Source organism: Tursiops truncatus, chromosome 9 (assembly GCF_011762595.2).
Source record: "Tursiops truncatus isolate mTurTru1 chromosome 9, mTurTru1.mat.Y, whole genome shotgun sequence".
In the NCBI taxonomy this organism is placed as follows: Eukaryota; Metazoa; Chordata; class Mammalia; order Artiodactyla; family Delphinidae; genus Tursiops; species Tursiops truncatus.
Genome location: NC_047042.1, coordinates 38694739 through 38721928, shown reverse-complemented (window position 1 = coordinate 38721928; position 27190 = coordinate 38694739). Strand labels below are relative to the sequence as shown.

Below are 27190 nucleotides of genomic sequence, written 5' to 3'. Positions count from 1 at the left end.
GGTTTAGAGAGGGAAATAAAAGTTGAGCCAAATCAATTATAAAGCGTGCTTTTGTTATTACTCATACAATGACCTTCAAAAACTCTGATTTCTAATGCTTTTCCCAATCTCTGTACTGAGAAAAATGTATCCCTAAGTCACAAACCCTGTAGGTTCTCACTTCATTCCTCCTTCTTTCCCAAGTTTATGGAAACTTGGTCCCAATAGTTTCACAGTACAAAGCAAGAAGACAGAATGGGAAGAGAGACCTTTTCCTAGGGTTATTTATGGGCACTGACAGTCTATACAATACTTCTGGCTGATTTGTGTGTGCTTCATTCCAAACGTGTATTCCTTAGCATACAAAGGGGGATGAGTGAGACCAACAGACAGCATGTCTGCAGTAGCTCCACAGTATACAGACACTTGTCCCGGTGGAGCACAGCCATGAGTTTTACAAACTTTAACATCTCCTTGGGCTAACATAGTTGGCGGCTGAGCACTGAGAATCAATTCAGATACATATCTGCAACGTCTACATGCAAAGGACATACCAAGTATTAATAGGCAGTGACCAAACAGAAAAATAAACCTAGAAATTATCATTTTATATATATAATATATGTAAAACTATTTTTTAACTATATGGACTATATTACTATATGTACTCATTGCTTCCTTAGGGATAGAAGCAGAGATTTTTTAGGTTTGGTCTTAGTATGGTCCTTGAACTAATTTTTAAACTTAGAAAATTTTCAGGAATCTTTTTAGAAATCTGCATTTACATTTAAATATAAATGCATTATTAATGTCAATAAATCCTAGAAATTAGTAATTATACCTAATTTCTCTCATTTTAAAATTCATATAGCACAAGCCTACTCATCTTTTCTACGTATTTCTTCAAAAAACCATTTTCCTCCATGTTTTCATACAGTTATATTCGTTCTGAATAGAAAGCAACTTAAAGCTATTTCCTACCACCACCAAGCCTATCAACCATCCTCACATTTTATTTTCTTTATTTAAAAAAATATTTATTTTTATTGAGCCCATAAGGCTGTGATCTCTTCATATTTTGCCTTTGCTACACTGAGCTGAGCCAATACGTTTTCTTGGCCATCTGAATGCCATCAAAGGTATTAGATAGATTCTGGAAGGTTAAAAAAAAATAGTATAGATACTATACATAAATTGGGGCATGATCAATTATTATAATACCAAAAGATTATAATAACAATTTGGTGTCTTTGTTTGTACAGTCTATCAACAAGAATTAGTTGTCATGTCCCAATGTGAAGTATAATTCAATGGAGTTGAAAACTGATCCACAGTTATTCTACCCTATTTTGTTAGTCCTTTGCCCTTTGTTTCCCAGGTATTCTACTTTTTACTAAACTTCTGGAAAAATAGAAGCAGATAACCAAAACTGATCGTGGGATATTTTAAAATGCCATCATATATAATATTTAGGACAACAGTTTCATGTAAGATAGCTTCCTAATCATAGCCTGACTGAAGAAAGCCAAAAATAAAACTTGCAACACACCTCAGAAAAGCCTTAACTAGGCCCTTGTTATAGCAACTCAAACATCTGACCAAGATGATCACATTCCAGAATTTAATGTACAATACATCCTATATTATTATCCACTAAATACCCACGTATATTTTATTTTCTGTGTCAAGAGCTATACCCACAAAAAAGAGAATAAAGGAGAAAAAAATCCATGAAAATATAGCCAGTTTATACATGATTTTAGAATCTATTATATTAATCACACTTGCATATCTGATATAAAAAATACAACTGCATAAATATATAGAGTATAGTGCAATGGAAAACTCTTACATTTAAAGTAGTCTTTAAGAGCCGATTAAGAAGCAACAATTAAATGTTAGAAAACTTACCTTGACTTGCAAACTTCAACTCTTTGGCATCTGTGAGCGTGGTCCTTTTGTCAGACCCTTTTTTCTCTGTTCGGCGATGGCTTCGTCTTTTCTTAGACTCTCCCCAAAGATTGGACCCTCCATGCATGCTTGGTATATTCAAAATAGCAATTCCTTCCAGAGAGATGTTTATTAAATCAATCTGTACTCCATCACACTGATTAGAAAAAGGAAAAGAACAGAAACAATTTGATTTCATCTTTTGTACTTCCTTATCTTTTAATAAGAATTTTAAAATCTATAATCTTGTCCTTTCTAAATAAACCTTTCAAGAACACTTAAATGGTTACCCTAAAGGTCAATATAAAAGATAAAGCAACCAATAACATTTACCAGGCATCATAAATAGTCTTTAAAAATGATCAAATTAAATCATCAGTGTATCTCTGTTTACAGAAAACCTTCGAAAGGGGCCCAGTTTAGTGCCTGCATATATAACCAGCTGCAAATTTCCAATGTGTTACAAAGAGGTTGATTCTGGAAAGTTTTGTCAAATTTCAGGCAGAAATTTTAAGGACTGCTCCTATTTAGAACACACTGCAAGGTACTATTGGGGGAAAATAAAGAAACAGAATTCATAATTAGGGCCTCATTTTTGGGGAGCAGAGAAAGAAATGGCTTAAGAGACTTTTGAAAAAAGAGATTCAAAGAGATCTGAATTACAATGAAGTGGCCAAGGATGGTTTCTTGAACTAGATTAAGTTCCAAGCACAGTGTCAAAGGCAACGAGAGGTATGGTTATCTAAATGAACATGGAGAACCAGGCAGGCTGAGTGAAGGAAATGCCAAGAGCAGCAGCAGTAAAAGGAATCTCCAGGGGCTTCCCTGGTGGCGCAGTGGTTGAGAGTCCGCCTGCCGATGCAGGGGATGCGGGTTCGTGCCCCGGTCTGAGAAGATCCCACATGCCGCGGAGCGGCTGGGCCTGTGAGCCATGGCCGCTAAGCCTGCGCGTCCGGATTCTGTGCTCCGCAACGGGAGAGGTCACAACAGTGAGAGGCCCACGTACCGCAAAAAAAAAAAAAAAAAAAAAGGAATCTCCAACCCATCATTACTTTATAGCTGCTTTAACGAAAAAATGAAAAGTAAAATCAGTCAGCCAGATTTTTTTGTTTGCCTGGTGAGAAGACACCCTTTCACTATGCAAAATATGGAACACTCTACCAGACAATGCTTTGCGATACTCAGAGTGATCACTTTTTACATTTTTGAATTTTCCATACATTTCTACTGATGCGCATGTGTGGAAAGTGACAAGGCCATACTGTATTTTTGTAATTATGATTTATTTATTCATTTACTTTGAGTTTCCTAAAATGGTACTTATTATAATATAGCCCAGATATTGTCCTCCCATTTTCAGTTAGACGTCAATATGAGCGGAGATGTCAATATGTAACACTATGCTTTACAAACAAACTTTGTTAGGGATATGCATTTCATCAGTTAAAGTATATCTGCAGCGGGATTGTTTTATTTGCTATATGTTTTATTACAGTAAAAAAAAAAAAAGGTGGATACAATTTCATCATTCTCTTTCTCACCATAATCATGATTTTTGAAACTGGAAGAGATAATCCTTCACCAAAATTACAAAAACAAAAAACAAACAAAAACCCTCTCTTTTTCTACATTTTCCTCATCATACTGAATCTAATACTGTATCTTGTTCACTAAAATATAAAAACTGTGAAATAAAGCAACACATCTTGAGCCTACTTGGCAGGGCTAGAAACAAATTCTAGAGAAGGTGCCAAGTTTTCATTCAATTTATTTCAACGAGGGTGAAACCAAGGTCTGGATGATGCCTTTTCTCCCCCTAGAAACAACTGATTTTTTTCCCCTTCTTTTCATGTATTAAATTAAGATGACTTCTTTTTACTAAAGAATTCTGCTCATGTGTATACTCACTTACTGCTATATATTCTAGATAAACAGATATTAATTTCATAATTAAAAGTAATCTTGTGTAAATACCCTGCAGGCCTCAATGAATCAAACACATACTGTGTGTCAGGCCTCCTACTGTCTTCAAGTGGAATGTACTGGCTGGATAATTAGATAGTACATATTTTTTAACCTTATTTGCATGCATATTATATCTTTTGCACACTGACAAGCAGCAGTAACAACAAAAGTCAGATTACCACAGGGAATTCCCACAAAGAAGTCTTCATTCCTTATAATTTGCAGCCTAAATTAAAATAATTTGATCTTTGACAAGGATGAAATGTCAAGCAGAAGGGGGTCCTCTACAAGCCACGGCCTGTGGCTTCTGAAATCTGCCTAATTTATGTCAGTCACTTCTTAATACATATTTAAGTATTACACGAAAAAGACGATAAATATGCAATCTGACACCTTTGGTATTTCCCTGCTGTTAATTTATAAAGGTCTGGCTTCCCCCAAACTGACTAAAATCATTTAAATAACAGAAGAATTGTGAAATAAGCTGGAGTTGAGGCCTGGCTTCCATTTTCACTCAATATTGAACACAGCAGGTAGTACACTAAGACAATTATTTGACTAGGCCTTCGAACCCCACTGTGACAAGTTACTTTCAGAATTAGTGAAGGAGTATTCCTTTGTTCATCTGCAAAAAAGGAGAGCATGTTGCAAACAGGCTTTTTTTTTTTTAAACTGAATTAGGGGAATCACATGTGACAACTGAAAAACATCAGTGTATACTATTATTCATGTTTTCACTCTTCAGAGTCTTGGCACGTGTAGTTTTAAGGAAACAGTAAGCAGCTCTGTGAAAAGTGAAAAAAATTCTTAAGAAATTCCAAAGAAGAAGGACCAATGGAGAACACTGGGGTTCCTGTGAGAGGAGGACAGTGTACTTACATAAATACCTACTTATTAATAATTTGTTTCCACTAGTTCTTGACCCCAGGCTACCTTCCTCTGTTTGCTTAACGTTATGTTCATTAGTCTGGAAATTTCCAGTGCTGGCTTTGATGAAGACCAGGAGTTGTATAGCACACCAGTTGAGTGCATGGAAATAAAAGCTGAGGTGAAGGCTATGAAATATAAACAAGTTATAATACTGTGTCAGATAATATTTTCATCCACTTTGAAGATTTATGATTTTTAAAAAGGTAGCTACAGAGAAAAAGAATATAAAAGCTTAAAAGCTAACAGCCTTGGTTAGTCAATAAATCCTGAATATTTTTATTATGTTGAAGAGAGGTCGTTAACGTATACTACTATGGGAGCTATTTTCAGAGTGCAATGTTGTGAGGCCGTTGTCCACTCTTTTCAGTTTTGAAATGGAAGATCTTATTCTAGAGACAAATTTACCTAAAAGAATATGGTTTAAATTTTTCTTCCAATATATTTTAATCCTAGTTTATAAATATACCCTGCACCACATTACACAGAAGTGTTAAAGACAAACTTTTATATGTGAATTTAGTGTTTTAGATTCAGTTAACATGTCACTTGACAGAAATATTTAAAACATGTGAAGAACTTTGGAGAGCCATAAAAGTGTGGATAATAAATATGATGAGATATGATTAATGATAAACTGTAAATATTTTTTCGTAGTGAGTCTAATTCTATGCCCAGGTCAGATAAAAATTATTCATAATTTTACTTAATGAAACATAAAAACATTGCTTTGTTCATTGTTTAAAATGGTATGGTGTAAAATGACTTAAATATACCTGCTTTAGAAGAGTTTCTGCAAATTCATACATAATTCATAGGATAAAATTATTTATGTTTTGCAGAAAACTATAGCAGCAAACCTACAAATTAAAACGTACATATAAAGGGCTTAATGGGATTAGAAGGCTGTGGTATTCTATATTTTCCCAGTGATTAAGCTCCGTGTTTTCTGAAATGCATTTGAAAAGTATTACCCACAAATCACAGTGTGATATAGGGACCCAGAACATGCCTTTTAGGTGATTTTACTGTTAGCTGGCAGTCCAGTGACGGTGACAACAGTGCTGATTGCAGATAACTGCAAGATTATTTTTAGAGTGGAATGGGAGATAACTGGTAAAGGAGAGGAAGATGGGAGCACACTTGGAAAAAAGGAATATTTGAAACTGGTACCATGTATGCACACACACAGTTGCTGAACATGTTGACAGTAACAATAACACTGCTGGTTCAAGATATCAAACATTGGGGCTTCCCTGGTGGCGCAGTGGTTGAGAGTCCGCCTGCCAATGCAGGGGACATGGGTTCGTGCCCAGGTCCGGAAAGATCCCACATGCCGCGTAGCGGCTGGGCCTGTGAGCCATGGCCGCTGAGCCTGCGCGTCCGGAGCCTGTGCTCCGCAACGGGAGAGGCCACAACAGTGAGAAGCCCGTGTACCGCAAAAAAAAAAAAAAAAAAAAAAAAAAAAAAAGATATCAAGCATTAGCTATAAGTATCAGCAGAAAAGCACTTTAATTTTACATGTTTCTCTCTTTCAGGAGATTCTGTGAAAGCCAGAAATTATTGCTGGAATATTAAATTTCTTACCAAAAGTTATCTTATTAAAAATAACTTGTGGTAACTAAAGAAGAGAAATTTCACCTGTGGTCACTTTTCATCTGTCTCATTTCTTCCTCACTCTCCTCAGTAAGAAAAATTATAATGTATTTATCTTAATGAAATGGTAACAGTACCTCAACCCCACAATTTCTTGTACTTTCCTGGAACAGGGAGGTATTTTTTTTGTTTTGGACTTGATGAGTCCAGTTTTTGATGACTAGGACCATCTGCGTTGAGGTCTACACCTTTAATGTCTCCCTTCATCATTGTTTCTAGAATTTCATTGCAAAAAAAAAAAAAAAAAAATCACCTGGGAAGCTTTAGAAGAGAGGGAAGATCTTTTGCCTGTTCTTATCACACATGCACGCACATGCGTGTGCGCGCGCGCACACACACACACACACACACACACACACACAGAAAGAGGGCAGGGAGATACTTTTGGAGGTGATGAAATGTTGATGGCTTTGATTATGATTATAGTTTCATGGGTATATTCTTTTCTCCAAACTCATTAAGTTGTCTACATTAAATATGTACAGCTTTTTGTAGATCAACTATGCCTCAATAAAGGGTTTAAAAAAGAATGTTCATTCACACGTTTCATTTCTACTACTCCAAGATGGTGTTTTGGTAGGGGTCAGGATAGGCTACGGTTCTCTAAATGCATGCTGAAAGACCGTCCAGGATGAATTTGATATAGGTGAAGCACAGACTAAGCTGTGAAAATCTGCCCTACCGCCTTTAATAACTCTGTGCTTTCCAGGTTACTGGGCAATCAGAATCTTATCTTTCAAATTCTGCTAATTTATTTTGTGTCCCTGACACTCTCCTTGCAATTTGTTAATTCTTGAGCTCATTTAGGTTTTGTAGAAATACTTAATCATTAAGACAAAGGTCAGTATCTGAGGAAATTCCTGGCCTTAAAATATACCACCCTCCCAAGTCTTACCAAACACCAAAAGACTCAAATACTCTGGAGAATGGGCCATTTTATTCTCTCATGAACTTTGCCTGGTACATGGAACAAATAAAAAACTCATGAACTTTGTAAGCTTCAATCCCAGATGGTGACCTGAGATTCTCAGGTACATATCCATGCCCCAGGTAGTTTTATACAAACTTTGCTTTTAATATATTATCTTGTAAATTTAAAGCTTTTCATTTAATCTTTTTATTTCTTTATCTTTTGTTACAAAGTTAAACGATAACTGAAATTCTTTTTTTTTTTTTTTTTTGCGGTACGCGGGCCTCTCACTGCCGTGGCCTCTCCCGTTGCGGAGCACAGGCTCCGGACGCGCAGGCTCAGCGGCCATGGCTCACGGGCCCAGCCGCTCCGCGGCATGTGGGATCTTCCCGGACCGGGGCACGAACCCGTGTCCCCTGCATCGGCAGGTGGATTCTCAACCACTGCGCCACCACACCAGGGAAGCCCCTGAAATTCTTAAAATTAAAAATTTCACCTTTGTTAACCTCTCTATGTATATAGATAACTGAAATTCTTAAAATTAAAAATTTCACCTTTGTTCATCTCTCTATGTATGTATTTACATTTCGATTCTCCAATTGATTTGTTTCCTTAAACATTTTGGCAGCAAGCAACACAATTCTTGTTTTTTTTTTTAAATCATGAAAGAAAATGCTCATATGTGTGTCTCTACAATAGAGATGCAAGAGAATCTCTAAATCATAGGATTTTGACGAAGACTAAGACAGGTAATGGATGTGCATTGCTTAGCTCCAAGCATGAGGCGTATTTAATAATAGATAAATCTTAGCTATTGTTTTTATCAACTACTAGCCCGTGATATTAATATTATTCCAAATATTCACCTTTTTCAGAAAACAGCTTCCTAAATGAAAGAGAGATATGAGGTAAAGGGTCACACGGTAAATGCTTTGTTTGGAAGAAGCTGTCATTAAAACATATATCCATTACTTGAGGTACTCTTGTACTGAAGTGGTTTTATTCTCTCATATATTTTCAAACCATAGTTGGTATAATTTTAGGCCAGGAAGCAACAGCAAACAGAATCAAATTTCCAAACTGCTGTTTTTATTATATTTAATTATGAAGTAACCTTGAGGGTAGAAAGGCGTATTCTGCTAATATGATAGACTGGATTCATTAAAAAGTGAGTAGAGAAGCAGATTTTACATTACCATCCTTCCACACACACACACACACACACACACACACACACACACAAAACAAGCTTTAGAATTAAGATAAATTCATAAAATTTAACAGTATTTCAAGATATGCAACAATAGAATGGGGAGTGCACAGTGCTGTCTCCGATTTATAAATGCTACTCCAGTGGTGCATAGAATAAGGCAGTAAATGAAGAGCTGGGAAGCCAGACTTGGAGGGCATGTAGAAACATGACCCGAAAGAGTTCTTCTCAAGATGTAAAGCTCAGTGGAACAAAATCACCGAATTTTATCACTTGTAATGTTAAAATCAATGTTTTCCATACCTATTTTTATCACACGTCTTTTGCTATGTGACACAAACTTTTCCTTGGACATTTTTCACTTTGTGACATACATAATATTATACTATAGATCGATGTTTGTTTTTTGTAAATTGAGACTTTAGTTTTTAGAGCAGTTTAAAGCTCATGGCAAAATTGAGGGGAAGGTACAGAGATTTCCTGTATACACCCTGTCCCCACAAATGCACAGCCTCTCCCATTATCAACATCCCCACCAAAGTGGTACATTTGTTACAACTGATGAACCTACATTAACACATCATAATCACCCAAAGTTTACAGTGTCCATTAGGGTTCACTCTTGGTATACATTCTACGGCTTTGAACAAATGTATAATGACCTGTAGCCACCACCATTGCATCACATGGAGTATTTTTATTGCCCTAAAAATCCTCTGTGCTCTGCCTATTCCTTCCTCCGTCCCCCTTAACTGGCAACCACTGATCTTTTTACTGTCTTCATAGTTTTATCTTTTCCAGAATGCCATATGTTCACATCATACAGTATGTAGGCTTTTCACATTGGTTTCTTTCACTTAGGAAAATGTATTTAAGGTTGTTCTATGTCTTTTCACAGCTTGGTAGCTTTTCAGCACTGGATAATATTCCATTGTCTGGATATACCACAACTTATTTTCCCATTCATCTACTAAAGGACTTCTTGTTTGCCTCGAAGTTTTGGCAATTATTAAATAAGTTGTTACTAACATCCACGTGCATGTTTTTGTGTTAACATAATGTTTTCAACTCCTTTAGGTATATAGCATATATACTGTATGATTGCTGGATCATAAAGTAAGGGCATGTTTAGCTTTGTAAGAAACTTCCGAACTGTCTTCCAAAGTGGCGGTACCATTCTGCATTCCCACCAGCAGTGAATCAGACTTCCTATTGCTCCACATCCCCACCAGCTTTTAGGGTTTTCAATACCCTAATAGGTGTGTAGTGGTATTTCACTGCTGTTTTAATTTGCATTTCCCTGATGAAATATGATATGGAGTGTCATTTCAGCTGCTTATTTGCCATCTGTATAGCTCCTCGGGTGAGGTATCAGTTAAAGTCTTTGGCCCCGTTTTCAAGACGGTTGTTTATTTTCTCATTGTTGAGCTGTAGGAGTTCTTTGTATATTTTGAATATACAAAGTCCTTTATCAGATATGTCTTTTGCAAATATTTTCTCTTAGTCTGTGGCCTGTTTTCTCATTCTCCTGACATTGTCTTTCAAAGAGCAGACATTTTTAATTTCAGTGAAGTCCAACTTACCAATTATTTCTTTCATGGATTGTGCCTTTGGTGTTGTATCTAAAAGGCATCACTATATCCAAGGCCATCTAGGTTTCCTCCTATGTTATCTTCTAGAAGTTTTAAAGTTTTGCATTTTACATTTAGCTCTGTGATCCATTTTGGGTTCATTTCTGTTAAGGGTGAAGAAATGTGAATAGATTTTTTTTTTTGGCCTGTGGATGTCCAGTCATCACAGCACCATTTGTTTAAAAAACCTTCTTTGTTCCATTGTATTGCCTTTCATCCTTTGTCAAAGAAGAGCAGACTGTATTTATGGGAATCTATTTCTTGGCTCTATATTCTGTTTCATTGATTTGTCTGTTCTTTCACCAATATCACACTGTTTTGACTACTTTATAGTAAGTCTTGAAGTCAGGTAGTGTCAGTCCTCCAACTTTGTTCTTCTCCTTCAATATTGTGTTCACTATTCTGAGTCTTTAGACTCTCAGGATAAACTTTAGAATCAGTTTGTTGATATTCACAGAATAATTTACTGGAATTTGGGGATTATATTAAATCTTTAGGTGAAGTTGAGAAGAACTAACATCACAACAATGTTGAGTTTACTTATCCATGAACATGAAATATCTCTCTTAGACAATTTTTTTTCAATCTACATTCAGTGGTAGGCGAAAGTAAGGAGAGGTGCAAGAGGCTTCAGGGTATCCACCCTATATTCAACCAGAAGCCATACCTTAAATTTTTTTCATTTTTGCCTTTTGCTGCAGATTTTCTTCAAGCATCGGTTTCTGAGGGCAGAAATGCTCAAAATCTACTATATAATGATTTCTTAAATAATGAGCTTTGAAGGTAAAGGGAGGTCTTAGATGATTTTTATAAATATATATGTACATATAGCTGTATAAGTATATATATATATATATATATATATATATATATATATATATATATATAAAACATACACACATTTATCATCACAAATAGCAATCAAAGTGCCTATTGAGCCCAAATCCTTTACCTCTTGTGATTATATCCCATTTCAGGGTTATGATCTGATTCAGTCATGAAGAGCTTTTTCTGTTCTATGACAATCAATTCTACCCCTAATACTTCAATTTATTTGTCAATCATGATGAGGAAAAAGTCCCAAAAGATTACATTCTTAAATAGTACCACTTTTGCTGTTATTATCATTAACAGTAAGTTAGAAAGCTGGGATAATGAAGAACCTAGCCAGACCATTATTATGATTCTCTGTGGTCCATAACTACTTTTGTCTACCAAACTTATTACCCTAATATTTGCCACTAATGATTTAGGTCTCAGTAGACAAGTTATTTATTTCTTTTTAAAAAGAAAAGTGTTAAAGCCAGTATTTCTCAATTCATATCAGCTAGTCATTAGGTGTCCCTGTTTCATAATTCTGTTCCTTCGATTTGTCTTTACAACTTAACAAAATATAACTTTTCCTTTTTCTTTAACCCCTAAAAATCTCTCAATAAAACTAACTCATTTTCTATTATAACTTGTCTCCAAAATTTTTAGTCCTACAATGTCTATATTTTTGGTAGACGTATTTGCTCTAAATCTTTTTAAAGTGTATCTTTTCTTGCTATCTTTGCTCTCTTTCTTGGCTTTTCCACTTCCTACAAATGTAATGGGGAAATGGCAACCTCAGGAACTGAGAAAAGACCTAGTTAATGAATGGGAATGGGAATGGAAAAGTATATGTTTTAAACTTTATTCATAAAAGTAAGTACAATTTTAGTGAACTGTGTTTTAAAGGTTATAAGATATTGAGACCTGAAAATAATAAGTTTTTAAAAATGTATTTTGCAACTTTTTTTCTTTCCCTTCAAGTACTTCCTTTTATCTTACATTTTTCTGTCCATGCTATGCCCACTGATTTCTAAAGTTGTGTTCCACCTCTCATTCTTTTATGCTGTATTAAACAACTCATACTCAAACTTAACTTTATGTTAGTATTTCAGATGTGCTAGATTCTCAATGAGTGACAGAAATGACGTTTTAGAATCTTGGGTAAAGCTATATGAGTCGCTAAAATCCTAACTCCTTCCATGGGCTAGCACAACATATTAATAATCAAACTCAAGCCATTTCATAGTATTATAAAGATAATTCATTTTCTTACTTCTATTTCTACAGATTCATGTAGCTTCTTGCAGGTGGCTGAGAAAGTTTCAGATGTGCCAAACTCAAAATACCAAAATTTGTTCTTCATTCTGAAAAAGGAAAGGAAGAAGCATCTTAGGCAATTATCAATAACAGGAGGGATTTTTAAAAATGGGGTAGCCCTGTCTTGTATTATAAGTGATAAAAAAGGTTGGAGGACACGTACCATCCATTATGTAATAGATGGTCACATAATTTTCAGAGTTTAACTGTAAGCATCAAATTATATGATTGTCCCGGAGGGGATTATAGGAATGTATTGATCTGACAGATTCAAGTATATCTTTGCCTTTTCTATAATATTGGTTGCTCAGATTTTGAAATATGGTTTTAGTGCTTATGATTCTTAGCTTGTTCTTAGACAACTTGATTTTAGACCAGCCACTCTGTAATCATAAAGAGAGAGAGAAAAAAGAAAAGTCTAGGCTTTTCATGAGGAAAAGGAGACCAAACTTAAATATGCTCAATTTTTCTAGATGCCTATGCATTCATTACAAATTATCATGATTGGAAAGTATATTAAAAAGAAAAAATAGTAGTTATCCATAAAGATAAAATGTAGTAATTTTTGGATAACTATTAATTATTTTTTAAAGATACTGTCCTCTGTTATATGAACAATAATGGGGAATTATGATACAGCATGAAAGAACTAAAGAAATAATATATTTTATCAACATACAGTTACAAAGAAAATATAGTTTAAACTATTTCAGTATTTAATCTGGAAGTAAGATGCTCAAAATTTATTTTCTCCCACAAATCAATGACCATATCTTTGTTTCTTTGTACCAGGTAATTAAATTAATGATCATTTAATGTAATTTTACAAAGGCTGACTAGATTTTTATATTAGCCAGTAGTGGATTTAAAAATTCATTCTCACGAAAAGCTGCAGTTTTTAATTATACATAGTCTACCAAGCTATCACGCCCTCAATTAGAAGAAAATACAGGTAAAATGGGATACATGCTTCCTCACATGAAGGCAAAACAAAAAGAAATTTTTATAATGATATTCAAATATCTCTCTCACAACAAATTACTTTTTCCTTATAAACATGGATATGTACTTTTCACATTAGAATGTAAAACATTTCAACAATTAAAAAAGACCCTTGGCAAGGACCTTACTGCTTAATGCAACCCTCTTACTTGTTATGTAAGATGACATGGAACCTAATACAGTGCTTATTATTATGCTGTGTTGTATAGAGTTCTCTGATATAAAATTACAAACTATAAAAGTAATCTTATCTATCTAGACATACCCAATAATATTTAGCCTCATACAAGTTTTTATTTGCTTACAAAATTTTCACTAGCCCTTCTTGCATTCATCACCATATTAAGGCCAATAATCTGAAAACCAAGATAAGTTTCATAGGACTCTAGCACCATGAATCATTATTCTTTTCTAGAGAATATCTCCTTGGATTATGGCCTGATTTAATATATCTGAGTAGACAGAAATAGATGATAGCTAGTTAGATAGAACAGGGCAAACATTTAACAGTAAGATCTGTGGGTCTGAGTTTACATGTAAGTTTATATTAAATTAATGCAAATAATGTACATTATAGAATAAATGTAGTTTTACAAATTTATACAATGGCTGAAGTTAATGGAAAATTTCGTTTATGGAAAATTAAAAATATTTTCCTATTGATTCATCATTATCATGAAAAATATATCATTCAGCATGATATGAGAGGAAAATATTGTTCTGCGTGAAATGGTCTCCAGACAATCAGAATAATATGTAGTATATGTTTTATTACTGTTTGGAGTTGTCTTTCTACATTCAACAAGTTTTCTAATAATATCTTTCTGTTGGCCTTTTACCCAGACCTTCCTGGATTCATTTATTCATCCAGTCATTCATTCAACAAATGTTTAGTGAGAACATTCACTTCCATATGCTATGTTTAGTTCTAAAGATACAAATATGAACACGATTATCTCTGTCTCTAAGAAGCTCAGAATGGTTAAGATTATGGGCATATAAAATAATTGAAAAGTTAATTCTCTAAATTAGATATGAGCAAAATATTGTGAAAAAACACTTCAGTGAATCACCTGCTTTTGCCTTGAGGGGTCCAGAAAGCTTTAGAAGACGAGAGCGTTATAATGGATAAGTAGAAGGCGAACAGGAGGAAGGCGAGACAAGTTCTGGTGTTTTTAGGAGTGCAGTGTGACTTAACAGATTGCCTAAGTATGGGCTAACTAGGGTCTTTTTCAGAATGGGTATGCCAAGTTAAGGGGTTTGGAGTTGATATTATAGATTTATAGGACGTCTAAAAGAATTCTGTTAGCAGTGAAGCGACATAGCCAGCTTTGTTGGATAAATAAAACTCATAGAAATGAATAATTGGGCTGGAATGGCGAAATGTTGGTGCTGTGGACAGAAACGTGGCTGTTGGAATAGTACAAATGAAATAAAATTCAAGGCCTAAACGGAGAGGCAAGGAAAATGGAAAGGAGAGGCTGAATTTAAGAGACATAAATGAGGGAGAATCAATAGGAACTGGTGGTATTAGATTATACTGATTTCTGCCATATCTAGGTTATCTCTAGAGGTGTATGTGGGAATATCAAAGCATCACTCCAGCAAAGAAAGGGCTATGAGCCTACATTTTGACAGGTTCTGTGACGTAATGATGTAATGTACACTGTATCACAGTTTGAAAATTATATATATACATACTTACACACATACACATATATGGCTTCTACATGCATGTAAATGGTTACTCCCTATTTTTTTTTTCCATTCTGTCCATCAAATTTCTTCATAGCTTAACCAGGATGATGAGGAGCTTGTATCAGCTAACCAAAATGTACTCATTTTAGCAAACACATCACAAGAAACAGAAATTCTGAGAATTTACATTCAGTCTTTATTCACCATATTAGTTAGCATTACTGCTCATGTGCAAAAGCTGCTTTAAATTCTCCATTATTACAACCATTTTATGTTTCACTTAGATAAATATATGGAGGTAATAAAAAGCACATAGAATCAGATTCCACATGACAAATTAAAAGCTGTTAAATTTTATTTTTTTTCAACCCAACTGGTCTTTAGGTTGTAGAAATGCAAAAAAGCACATTTAAGCGTGTATGCTATTTATTTTTATGGCTCACATTAGAAAATGATCCAAATAATTCAAACTCAGATTTGTCAGAGAAAACATATAGCTGTGGATTTTAAGAAAAAGGTAACTGGACATTTAACCCACTATGAAATGCTCACACCAGAGTCAAATTTATTGTGTTCTTACACAGGTTTTGTGGATACAGGTAAGATGACAAATGTCCTACAAAAAAAGTTATTCATACTGTTATAATTTTAAGCCATTAATATACTAAACCGTATTTCAATGAATTTAATTGTAAGTCTACAGGCTTCAGTTTAATATTTAAAGTGCTTGGCTACCAGATGGTCAGGTAAAAATAAAATTAGCTCCCATTTACCAGGCATTTTCTTACTACCAGTAATTCTGCTTCTTTTATATATCTTCAGGAAAATGTGAACTATCAGAAATATTGCTCAGGCAAAACAATTATTCCTGTCATAATGAAATTTAGTTAATATTTAGTTCTACAAGTTCTGTTCAAATACGCATTTTAATTTCTAGCAATATATTTTCCTTGGAACTTTTCTTCCTGGTTTACAAAGGTTTTTCGTTGTTTTTTTTTTAAACTTTTTCTGCTAAGTAATGTTAATGCAGCAAACATAAAACAAAACAAACAAAACATGAATTGCCAGTGCATTTACCAAAAATAATACCAAAGAACCTAATTAGATATGACGCTCACTCCTAACAAAGATGCAACATAAAAAGGGTGAAATTGCCTCATTTACCTTACTGTAGAAAACTCTAAAGTCATAAACACACAGAAAGTTTTAATGCAATGAAATTACTCTTAAATTAAATGTCAACTTTTTCTCACAGGTGTGCTTCTTTTATTATTTTCATGTATTTAGTGATGATATAGCAGCTTTGGAAGACCATTTATATATGTATAAAACTGAACTCTACTAATAGACACTTGAATCCCTTTTCAAGCATCCTTAACTGGTTCTATCTATACTGTATGAATAACATGATCATCAGATAATAAAATCCTCTGACCTTTGCTTATTATTTATTTTTTTATAAGTTTATTTATTTATTTACTTTTGGCTGCGTTGGGTCTTCATTGCTGTGAGTGGGATTTCTCTAGTTGCAGCGAGAGGACGCTACTCCTCATCGCGGTACGCAGGTTTCTTGTTGCTGTGGATTCTCTTGTTGCGGAGCACGGGCTCTAGGCGCGTGGGCTTCAGTAGTTGTGGCTCACAGGCTCTAGAGCACAGTCTCAGTAGTTGTGGCACACGGGCTTAGTTGTTCCGCGGCATGTGGGATCTTCCCAGGTCAGGGCTCAAACCCATGTCCCCTGCATTGGCAGGCGGATCCTTAACCACTGAGCCACCAGGGAAGCCCCGATCTTTGCTTTTATTTTAGTTTTAAATTCTATTTATTTTTTAAATTTATTTTTGGCTGCGTTGGGTCTTCGTTGCTGCAAGCGGGCTTCCTCTAGCTGCGATGAGTGGGCTTCTCATTGCGGGGGCGTCTCTTGTTGCGGAGCACTGGCTCTACGTGTGCGGGCTTCAGTAGCTGTGGCTCACAGGCTCTAGAGCGCAGGCTCAGTAGTTGTAGCGCACAGGCTTAGCTGCTCCACGGCATGTGGGATCTTCCCAGACCAGGGATTGAACCCGTGTCCCTTGTATTGGCAGGCGGATTCCTAACCACTGAGCCACCAGGGAAGCCCCGCCCTTTGCTTTTAAAACGAAAGCAAAAACATAATGTCCTAAGTAGCTTAGTTAAAATGGATTTTAAATGAATATTTTTTACTCATTAAAGATGTTTCAAAAATCTCATCATTTACATTACTTTGCTTCATTTTTGTCCTGTTATGAAAGCATTTCAACAGTCATTTCAAAACTGGTTTTAAAATTATTTTCTCATGGAGAACAATGTTTCTAACAGTTCGATAACTTTATTTTAATACAAAATTTAGTCTTACAATTTGATGGAATACTCTAGAAACATAGCAGGAATTTTGAATTTGGCTAACAATAGTGGTGATGAGAGACGTGTCACTGTTGACTTACAGCAATAGGGTAAGTGTTTAAAATGGTACATTTATGTCATAGAACTCAATTCAGTTTTGTTTTTCATTGCCAAGAGACGTTACACCAGACATTGGTTATAGGGTTACTCATTTATTCCTAAATGTAGTGAGGTATTGCTCTTAATATGATTATATTTTATAAAAAGAACTACATTTTATTGAAACCCTCAAACCTATGTTTTTTAAAAATAGCAATTTATACACTCTTATAGCAAAAGAATAATGTTGATAACATTATTTCATAAGGAAGGAACATGGCTGTAATTACTACAGTGGGGACATTTTATATTCACACCGAAGACAGCAAACATTTTTCATGTTTGCACACCACAGGTAAAGATATATTTTTAAAATGACATATAAAAATGCTTGTATCTAATGTTCATTCTTAAGGTATGCTTGTTAAGCACTCAAGAGACAGTGAAACAGGCTACAGAAACTTCAGACAGAATCATAAAATATTCCACCTTGGTATGTAAAAAGAGATGGATATTCTAATGGAAAAGTACAAAAGCAGTAGTAATGCCATATTGCAGAGTCGAGAGAGGTATACATACATAGTAAGTCCCCAAAGAACAATGATAAATTAATAATTATATGAAATGTAAAACTAAACCTATCAAATGTTTAAATGGTGTCCAAGATGTTTAGACCTGAATATCTTTCAATAATAATTAGATCTCTATTATTAAAATAAGTATTTCATAATCATAAAAAGTTCTTTAAGAAAACTGTTAGGGAGATGAAATGAAATTTGTGATAGCCATGTTTTCTGCTGTTACCGAGCATGGCACTGTCACAGGTAAACCCAATGAGGTTTAGAAGTCACTCACCCAACATCATATGGGAAGTGCAAAATGTAACTCAGGAATTCTAGCTTTTTTCCCATACTGTCTCTCATTAAATATAATAATGAATGCAGCATCACATGAAACTTTTTTCTAAGCCATAAGGGAAATGTTATAGGTGAGATGGGTGATCATCATTAAATTGTTCTTTTGTTCATATTTCTACTTCTAGTTTTTTTTTTTTTTTGCGGTACGTGGGCTTCTCACTGCTGCGGCCTCTCCCGTTGCGGAGCACAGGCTCCAGACGCGCAGGCCTAGCGGCCATGGCTCACGGGCCCAGCCGCTCCGCGGCATGTGGGATCCTCCCGGACCGGGTCACGAACCCGTGTCCCCTGCATCGGCAGGCGGACTCTCAACCACTGCGCCACCAGGGAAGCCCTAGAAGTATTTTTAATCCCCCTCTCCTGATTATTTAAGTCAACTAAGGATGACAATGTAATCTAGCGCTGACAAACAGGACCTGAGAGATCTCTCATTCTGAAACAGAGACATGTACAATGGGAAAGCTAGGTCCATTCTTTCCCCTGTTTTTGCATGTTGTCAAGGAAGGAGATTCTAATTGGAAATGGAGCAGCCATCTTACCACCATGAAAGGAAAGGCAAGGGATACACAGAGATGCTGATCCAGATTCCCGAAGAGAGTTGAACTTCCTAATCAGTCAATTCTGAAACAGTCCATTTCTGGATCTCCACTCATGTGAGATTTATAAATAGACTCTTATTATTTATGTTGTGTATTCTGTTACTTGTAGCCAAAAGCACACTGACAGCACTGTCTATTATAGTTCTAAGAGAATTTTCACATACATTATGATCAATGAGATATTTGGAAAATCCAAATGAGGTGATATATTTGTTATACAATCCTATTTTTCTAGGTGTGAAATTTGGTGGTAACTGAAATAAAGGAGTTAAGGTAGAGAATTTCTGTTCAGCATAATTCCCTGTGCTTATCTTGTGACTAGATATGCAAATATCACCGAATATGCTTTCCTCATCTGACTTGCTATCCCCTGAATTTTTAAAGAATTATTTCCATGTTTATATACTTGAAATAATCTTGGGAAAAAACTCACAAAACATCCCTCTTTGAAGTGTCCCAAATTTGCAACTGATGCTTTTATCAGAGTCACAGACTAGTAAGCAGTTGGTAAGTTCATACTTCTCACCTTCCCCTCTTCCATATCCAAAAACTTAGAAATAGAGTCAGTGGGTGATATTTGAATTAATAAAATATAGCACGATGTCTGAGATTATATACAGAAATATTTAAGGTAGAGTATTTCTCACTAATATAAATAGACACATGTACAGCCTAGCCAAAATTGATAGTGAAAATGTAATGAAGGTTTGTATGCATCAATATAAAATAAAGCTCTACTTCTTTTAAAGGGATTATTGTATTCATAAATAGAAAATGTCCACAACACAAAAACTCTCTTCAGTATGTATAAAAACAAAAAGAGGAAGGCACCACAAATGCAGGAATTAGCAAGTCTCCATGCCTAACTCTGAACGTCAGGGGAAACTAGACTGTTCTCTCTAGTGGTAAAAAAATCATTTATCCAACGTTCTGAGCACCTACTCTAGACATGGTACTGTGATAGGCAATGGAATTACATTTGTACATAGGACAGAAGAAGTCTCTGCTCACATTACAGTTAATTTTTAGTCAGGAAAAAATATACGAAATGATTTAATATCAACTGTGTAAGTTCTAAAAAAGGAGGTTTATAGGATGCTGTTAAGAGTGAACACAATAAAAGGGAACAGCAAAATTTCTTTAAGGAAGGAAATTGGCCAGATTTTTCAAAGAGTCTAGGTAACAGAGTTCCTTAACCCATCCTCCTTCCTTTGCTCTAATTCCAGTTACCAAGCAATGTGGAGTTAATTTTGCTTTCCACGGATTTTGATATGATGTCCTGAACTATGGAATTGTGTGTATTCTACTCTCTGGAAAGGAATCACCACCACTTTCCCTTGGTAACTTGAGCAAGTGATTAAAAGCCTGATCACTTCTGGGTGCCATGATAAAATGATGTTTTTCCATTTACTAAAAATGAGGACGAGACTGGACTATGGTCACACACTTAACATACTGCTCCCTAGGATGACTGCTGGAAGGCCTTCACAGGCAGCTGGGACAACTAGCTGGATAATAAAGTGAATATGCTGACCTAGACTGTGAAAGAATTGCTTGCGACATCCCCTCTCTTTCTACCATTTACCAATTGACTTCCTTGGTTATGTTTGTCTCTCTCTCTCTCTCTGTCTCTGTCTCCCTCTTTCTCTGTCTTTTTTATTTGCTTTTACTGAATGTACTAAACCAATCAATTATTTAAGCACCAGATATAAGAATACAAAGGTTCTTCTGTGTTAATATGTAGTTTGACAGATATTTAAGGAGCACCTACTTAGTTTCAGGGAAGTTAATTAAATGTAATAGTTCAGGTACACTTATAGTAAAAACAGCTCCAGTTTTCTGACCTGACCCATGGACAACTCTTTACAACTAGAATATGAATTAACTGGTAACTTTCTGCATTTGACTACGAGAAGGAGTCAACATTATTAAACAAATAACTCTGTCTGACGGCATTTGCTTTGCATGTTAAAATATTAATGACATCTGAAATCACTACACAAAGCGGTTTCAAACACAAGGAATTCAACATGTGAAAAAGGAGATTATACAAATAGTTTTGAAAAACACATCTACTTTTCATCACTGAAAGGCCAATTAATTCTTTTCTATTACTACCCTCAGTGTCACAGAATAATTTAAAATCAATAATTATGAATCATTAGAACATATTATACCTTGCTACATTTTAAATGTTTCTCCTAACCAATTTTTAGATGCTATGTTTTGTAAAACTTACAAAAATAAAGAAAAAAATTACACCTCTCTAGCTCCTTCACACATCATTTTCCTTACCTATATTCTGTGACGACTAACACAGCGTCACAACTTAAAAAAAAACTTCTAATAAAACTTGTTTCTATTCTCTGAAAACTAGTTAAGTGTTTTACCTTCTGATTTTCTTCACACATCAGCAGTCCTTTTCCAATTTTGTAACAAGAACCACAACTTTGCATTTTGAAAATGTTGTTCACCTTAAAACTTCTCTCACACTAGAATTACAAAATGGGGCAATCCTCCTTTTCCCGATGCTACAGAGGACTGGTTTTACACACACATTAATTATCTTGTAGAAAAACGATAAGAATAAGAATCAGACTACTTGAGTTATATTGAAAGTATTGATACTTTTAATCAAACTGAAGAATTATATAGTCTAACATATGAATCAGTAAACCCATTATTATTTAGATTGCATTTTTTGTCACTGATTTATGTCCTGAGGGACCCAGATGACTCCCGGAAATATCATGATCTGTTTTTGTTTCCAGTCAAGATGCTATAATTTATATAAAATATTCAGGCTGACTTGTATATAAACTAATTGACAGATGTAGGCATTATTATTTGGAGATTAATCATTGTGCTGGTACACTCAAGTACATGTTGGGTAATTCTAAGAAACATTTCCTTTCCTTTTCTCTCTAGTATTATCTATTTTTTATTTTAAAAATAAGCCTAGCCCATATACTATTTTCTCCTGTTTGAAATTATGCCCAAATAAGCAGATAATAAATGGAGATGAATTATAGTTGAAGATATCTTACAAGATAAAACCTTTTTCAATCTGCATTACCATCAACAAATCAATAAACCAACATTTTTTGTCATACTAATATACTTAGCAACACGTTGTATCGCTTTCCAGAATTTAAATAAAAAGTCATCTGTATCTTTCACTTAAGAAGAACAAAATGATACCCTTGTTCAAAAAAGTGTATATAATCTGAACCTAGATACAGTATTGAAGTCATTTCATTCAAAATATTGGATATTTATAGTCGCTCATTTAGGTGACTCAGAGATGTTTCCTATTACGAACAGATTATAGAGATTGCAGAGGATAACTCCTTGTTATTTTTATCTATCGGTACGAAAACAAAATCTCTTGGAGGCTCTTTTTAGTAAGTCATCAAATGTAAAATAATCATAAGGTTACTCATACCTACATAATATGTTTCAGTGTTGCTAAATCTTGCCAGAGTTCATTATTATGGATTCATGGAAATACGTATGTGAACAAGAACACTACTTTTCTTTTTTTTTTTGCGGTACGCGGACCTCTCACTGCCGTGGCCTCTCCCGTTGCGGAGCACAGGCTCCGGACGCGCAGGCTCAGCGGCCATGGCTCACGGGCCCAGCCGCTCTGCGGCATGTGGGATCTTCCCGGACCGGGGCACGAAACCGCGTCCCCTGCATCGGCAGGCGGACTCTCAACCACTGCGCCACCAGGGAAGCCCAAGAACACTACTTTTCATTCAGCTATCTCCCCCCAAATTTAGAACCTAATCATTTGAGACAGATGAAAACAAAAAGCGACTTGCTTAGGAACATAAAAGGGGAGACCAGAGAAAGGGATTTCTATTATTTTTGCTCATTCATTCATCCAACAAATATTTACTGAATACCTCTTATGTGACAGGCACCGTTCTAGTTGCTGGTAATTCATTAGTGATGAAGTTCCTGCTCTTATATTGCTAATAGTTTTATTTGTTTAAAGGTGAGATTAGATTGCCTATTATCACTTAGAATTGATGAACCACTCTCTCCAGTTCTTCTCATTCTTAGAGCAGAGCGTATATAAAATGAAAATCCAAAACAAATACAAAAAATTATAAAACATTTATACCAGCCAATTCCTGGACTAGTTTTCAAAACTAAATTATAATTGCCTTTATAATTAATTAAAGTATTATTGAATACAGCAGTAGATTGTTTAAATGGACGCAAATTCTTCCCAATCCTGTATGCAAGCCATTATGAAACGGGACTATGCCACATCTCCCTTCCAGAGGTAGATCTCTTTCTTCACCCCCCTGCATCTGGACTAGCTTTAGTGACTTTGACCAACAGAATGTAACAGAAGTGATGTTGTACAAGTTCCACAGCCTAGGCCTCAATGGCCTTGTAAATGCCACTTTCCCTCTCTTGGAGCACTGTCCTGAGAACTCCTTGTTGTGAAGACATCCAGAGTGGAAAATGACGTGAAGAGGAAGATCTAATAACCTAGTTGAGCCCAGGCTCAGCTCATGCACTAACTTATTGCATATGAAGAGCTGCCTAGTTCACCCAAAGAAGTAAGAAAAATAATAAACTGCTGTCATTTTCAGGTGCAAAGTTTTGGGGTGGTGTGCTGTGTAAAAATGGATGAGACACACAAACTTATCATATATCTTGGAACACGCTAACCACAACATACACAGAAGTCAGCAAAAGCTTCCATAAATTCTGCCTTATAGACTCTGCCCTACAGTGTAGTGGGAAAGACAGCAATTCCTCAAGCACACAAATATTGTGAAATTGCTGTGGTACCATGGGAAGGAGGAAAAGTGGAAATATTTCATGAGAGGTTATAATTCCTGGGAGGGAAGCACATTTCTGGCACAGGTGACTGTCAGCACAAAGGCCCTGTGGCAGAAAACATACCTAAAGCCACGTTAAGGAGGCCAAAGAACCTAGAAGAGAGAGAATGGCAGCTCAGTGTGAGTAAGTGCTGCTAGATTAGGGCCAGACACTCCACTGCAGAGCATGCTTGTCTTATGATGAATACTGGCAGCAGCAGTGCTTATACTGAATTGGTATGTCTTTATCTATGTGTATTGTTTCTTTTTGATGCAACTATTTGCTGCATGAGCATTCAGGAAGTGGCAACACAATATGTTCCTAAAAGATCAGCAGAGCAATGCTTGTATTTCATTGTTAAAACTCCTTGCATATCTAAAGCCTCAGAGCTGAAACTAAGTAACCTAAATAAATGTAATGATGGAAATGAATTAGACAGAAAAGAGCTCTGGTAATTGTGGTTGTATTCATCTTTCAATTGAACAATTTAGACTTTTACGTAGAAGAAAAGGAATATGATAGGTCAATTAAGTACGGTAATAACCAGGCAAATCAACAAGTCTCTGTTGTACAAGTTGACTCTGTACTATGTGGTCATCAATTTCATTAACTTAGTATAATATAAAGAGTATGCAAAATTCTGAAGGGGAGATAAAAATTCTCAAACTCTTATTGTTCACATAAAAGGAAAGTGTCAAGTGAAAAAGTAACAGCCAATTATTTCCAATCAGATAAAACTACTGAAATATTTCTGTTGGGAACAAAGTCTTGCTTTCCTCTCAGCTCAAAAAATACAGACATAGCAAATTAATATTCCTGGAGTTCCCCTCCTTTGCTTATTAGACTCACAATAATACTGCTCAGAAGGATGAGGAGGCATTTGGGGAGATTATTGGCTTAAGCAATAACCCCTTAAAGCAAGGCAAGCAAAAAGAAAAAAGAAAGAAAAGAAAAAAATCTGAATTCTTTTTGTTACATTCAATCGTCACAATAGAGTAATTTTGTCTCATCATCTATAAATCTATCATCCTGCTAATACTTCGGTAAAATCATTTCATTGTAGCACATAATATATATTAATAAGCTACTAGACTTTTTCTAATAATCTACTTTCCTTTCCACTTTAGATTTAACAATCATATAATAATCACTGTTCTGCTTGCGAATGAATCATACGCAATAGTAAGGAAATAGCTAAGAGGGAGATGCAGCCCGTGAGAGATTTAATCATAGGAAATGGCTGACTTTTTATTTCCAATAACCATCTGCACTCGTGGTAAATCAGGTGCTAATGAAGCTCAGGCCCAGGCTGCATGGGAGCATAAATCTCAAGAACCAAAAGTCATGGAGCAACAGACTTCAGAAAAACAGAATTTTCTAAGGCAATGTACCAAGATTATCATATAGAAGGTCACCATGTGTCACATAAATGAATACATTTGGTAGACCTAATACCACTTTATGACACTGGCTATAAGCATCAAATATATATATACCTTTCTTTTGAAACCTGACCACTCTAAACTATTATGTTCACTTATGGTTTCCTCCTAGAGAGTCACCATGTTAAGGGCTGGAGTTCCCCATGCTAATTTCATTTTAATATTCTCCAAAGTGACTTAGAAGTACTCAATACTTAGAAAATCAGTGATGGAAATAAACGGATTAATTGTGGAATCCCACTTTTAGAGCAGAAAAGTACTAACAGATTTTTTTTTTCCCCAGTGAATGAGGAAGCCAGATCTAAACCGGGTAGAATTTGTGCCAGACATAGGATTAGACTCAAGTCTTTTGAGAATCAACCAATATGACAATGTCTTCTGAGACTTTCTGTTTCTGTCATCATAATCCTCCACTTCAGGCCTCACTCAACCACTATTGGGGTAATACCCACAATATGGATCAAGACAGAAATAGAAGGGCAAGGACAGGCCACCATCTCCAGAATCAATCAAATTCTGTCACAAAGAAAGGATTCAAGTCTTGAGCACTTGACAAAACATTGACCTTTTTCTACATGCTAGTGTAAAACATGGATCATATCTATCCCCGTGATTATTAATGATTATATTCTTAACCCTTTGCAAATAATAACAAACAAAAGCAAGGACCTGGAATCACAGGTAAAAATGAGGTGTGGGATTTCTAGTAACACTTGAGTCAACCTGAATTCCCTACCATCCCCAGCGTAACATGGCTTCATCATTCTCCACTTGTTACCACATATGCAGGAATTCTAGTGAAGTGCTAAAAAGTCTTTTCTCTCACTTTTGTAAAAATAAATTAGAAAACAACAGCCAATTAGTCTGTAACTAGCTTTATGAATTACTGGGGTAGATACAAAGAGCAATGGTTCTTAATTATCTGTGGGTCATGGATACCTTAAGAATTTGATGAGTCATGAAACTTCTTTTCTGAAATACACACATGACACATATGTAAAGGATTATGCCTAAAATTTCAGAAGTTTTACAGTCTTCCTGAATTCTACTCACAGTGCCCAGAACCATGTAAATTCAAGTTACAAGTTATAACTATGGTCATATTTGCAACCTTGAGAACTGACAAAAATCTGAGGTGGTATGTATTATAAATGACAGACCTTTAATGTAAATTTCTTTCTTTTTTTTTTGGCTGTGCCACACAGCTTGTGGGATCTTAGTTCCCTGACCAGGGACTGAACCCAGGCCAAGGCAGTGAAAGCACCAAGTCCTAACCACTGGACCGCCGGGGAATTCCTTGTAAATTATTTTTAATTTCTTATTCAAAGTTACTTGGTACCAGCATTTATCATGTTTGATCACAAATGCAGTTTTCAAACTGTGTTTTCCCATTATCTACATGAAATAAATTGATGGTTGTTTTCATTTAAAATTGAGAAGACAGGCACATTTTACTATTTCGTAGATGTGAGGACATGGTATTAGATATGTAGTTATATAGTGTTTTACTATTCTAACAAGAAGTCACAAAATTAGAGTTGATTACATTTTATGAGTGGGTTTTAACCCTCAGTCTGTAATTGTGTCTCCCGCAAATTTACATTGCTGTATCCCAAACACACTGGCATTTGACTTATTAGAACCTAATGTGCTGTTAGAGAGGAGCATTTGTAAACATATCGTATTATTTCCACTTTGATCTTGTCTTTTTCTCTCATTGATTTTAATACATAGCAAAGAACTAATAATCTTTGTTTCATTTTACAAATTATTCTACCTGAAGCCAAATCCTAGTCTAGTCTCAATTCCACAAATAATATGAAGTGCAAAGCAATTTTATGGCATCTAATGTTGTAATTAGGAACATTTTAAAAATAATCAAT

General features: G+C 35.3%; 1 protein-coding gene across 1 annotated transcript in view; it reads right to left on the bottom strand.

Annotated features, from left to right (window-relative positions):
• The window catches only part of LOC101327464 (diacylglycerol kinase beta), a 505632-nt gene that overhangs the window by 189356 nt on the left and 289086 nt on the right, over window positions 1-27190 (bottom strand). The window contains exons 13-14 of the mRNA XM_073809660.1: window positions 12315-12405; window positions 1989-2086 (exon numbers count right to left, since the gene is read on the bottom strand). Of these exons, the coding sequence (XP_073665761.1) occupies window positions 1989-2086; window positions 12315-12405 (189 nt within the window). The remainder of the gene's footprint in view (window positions 1-1988; window positions 2087-12314; window positions 12406-27190) is intronic.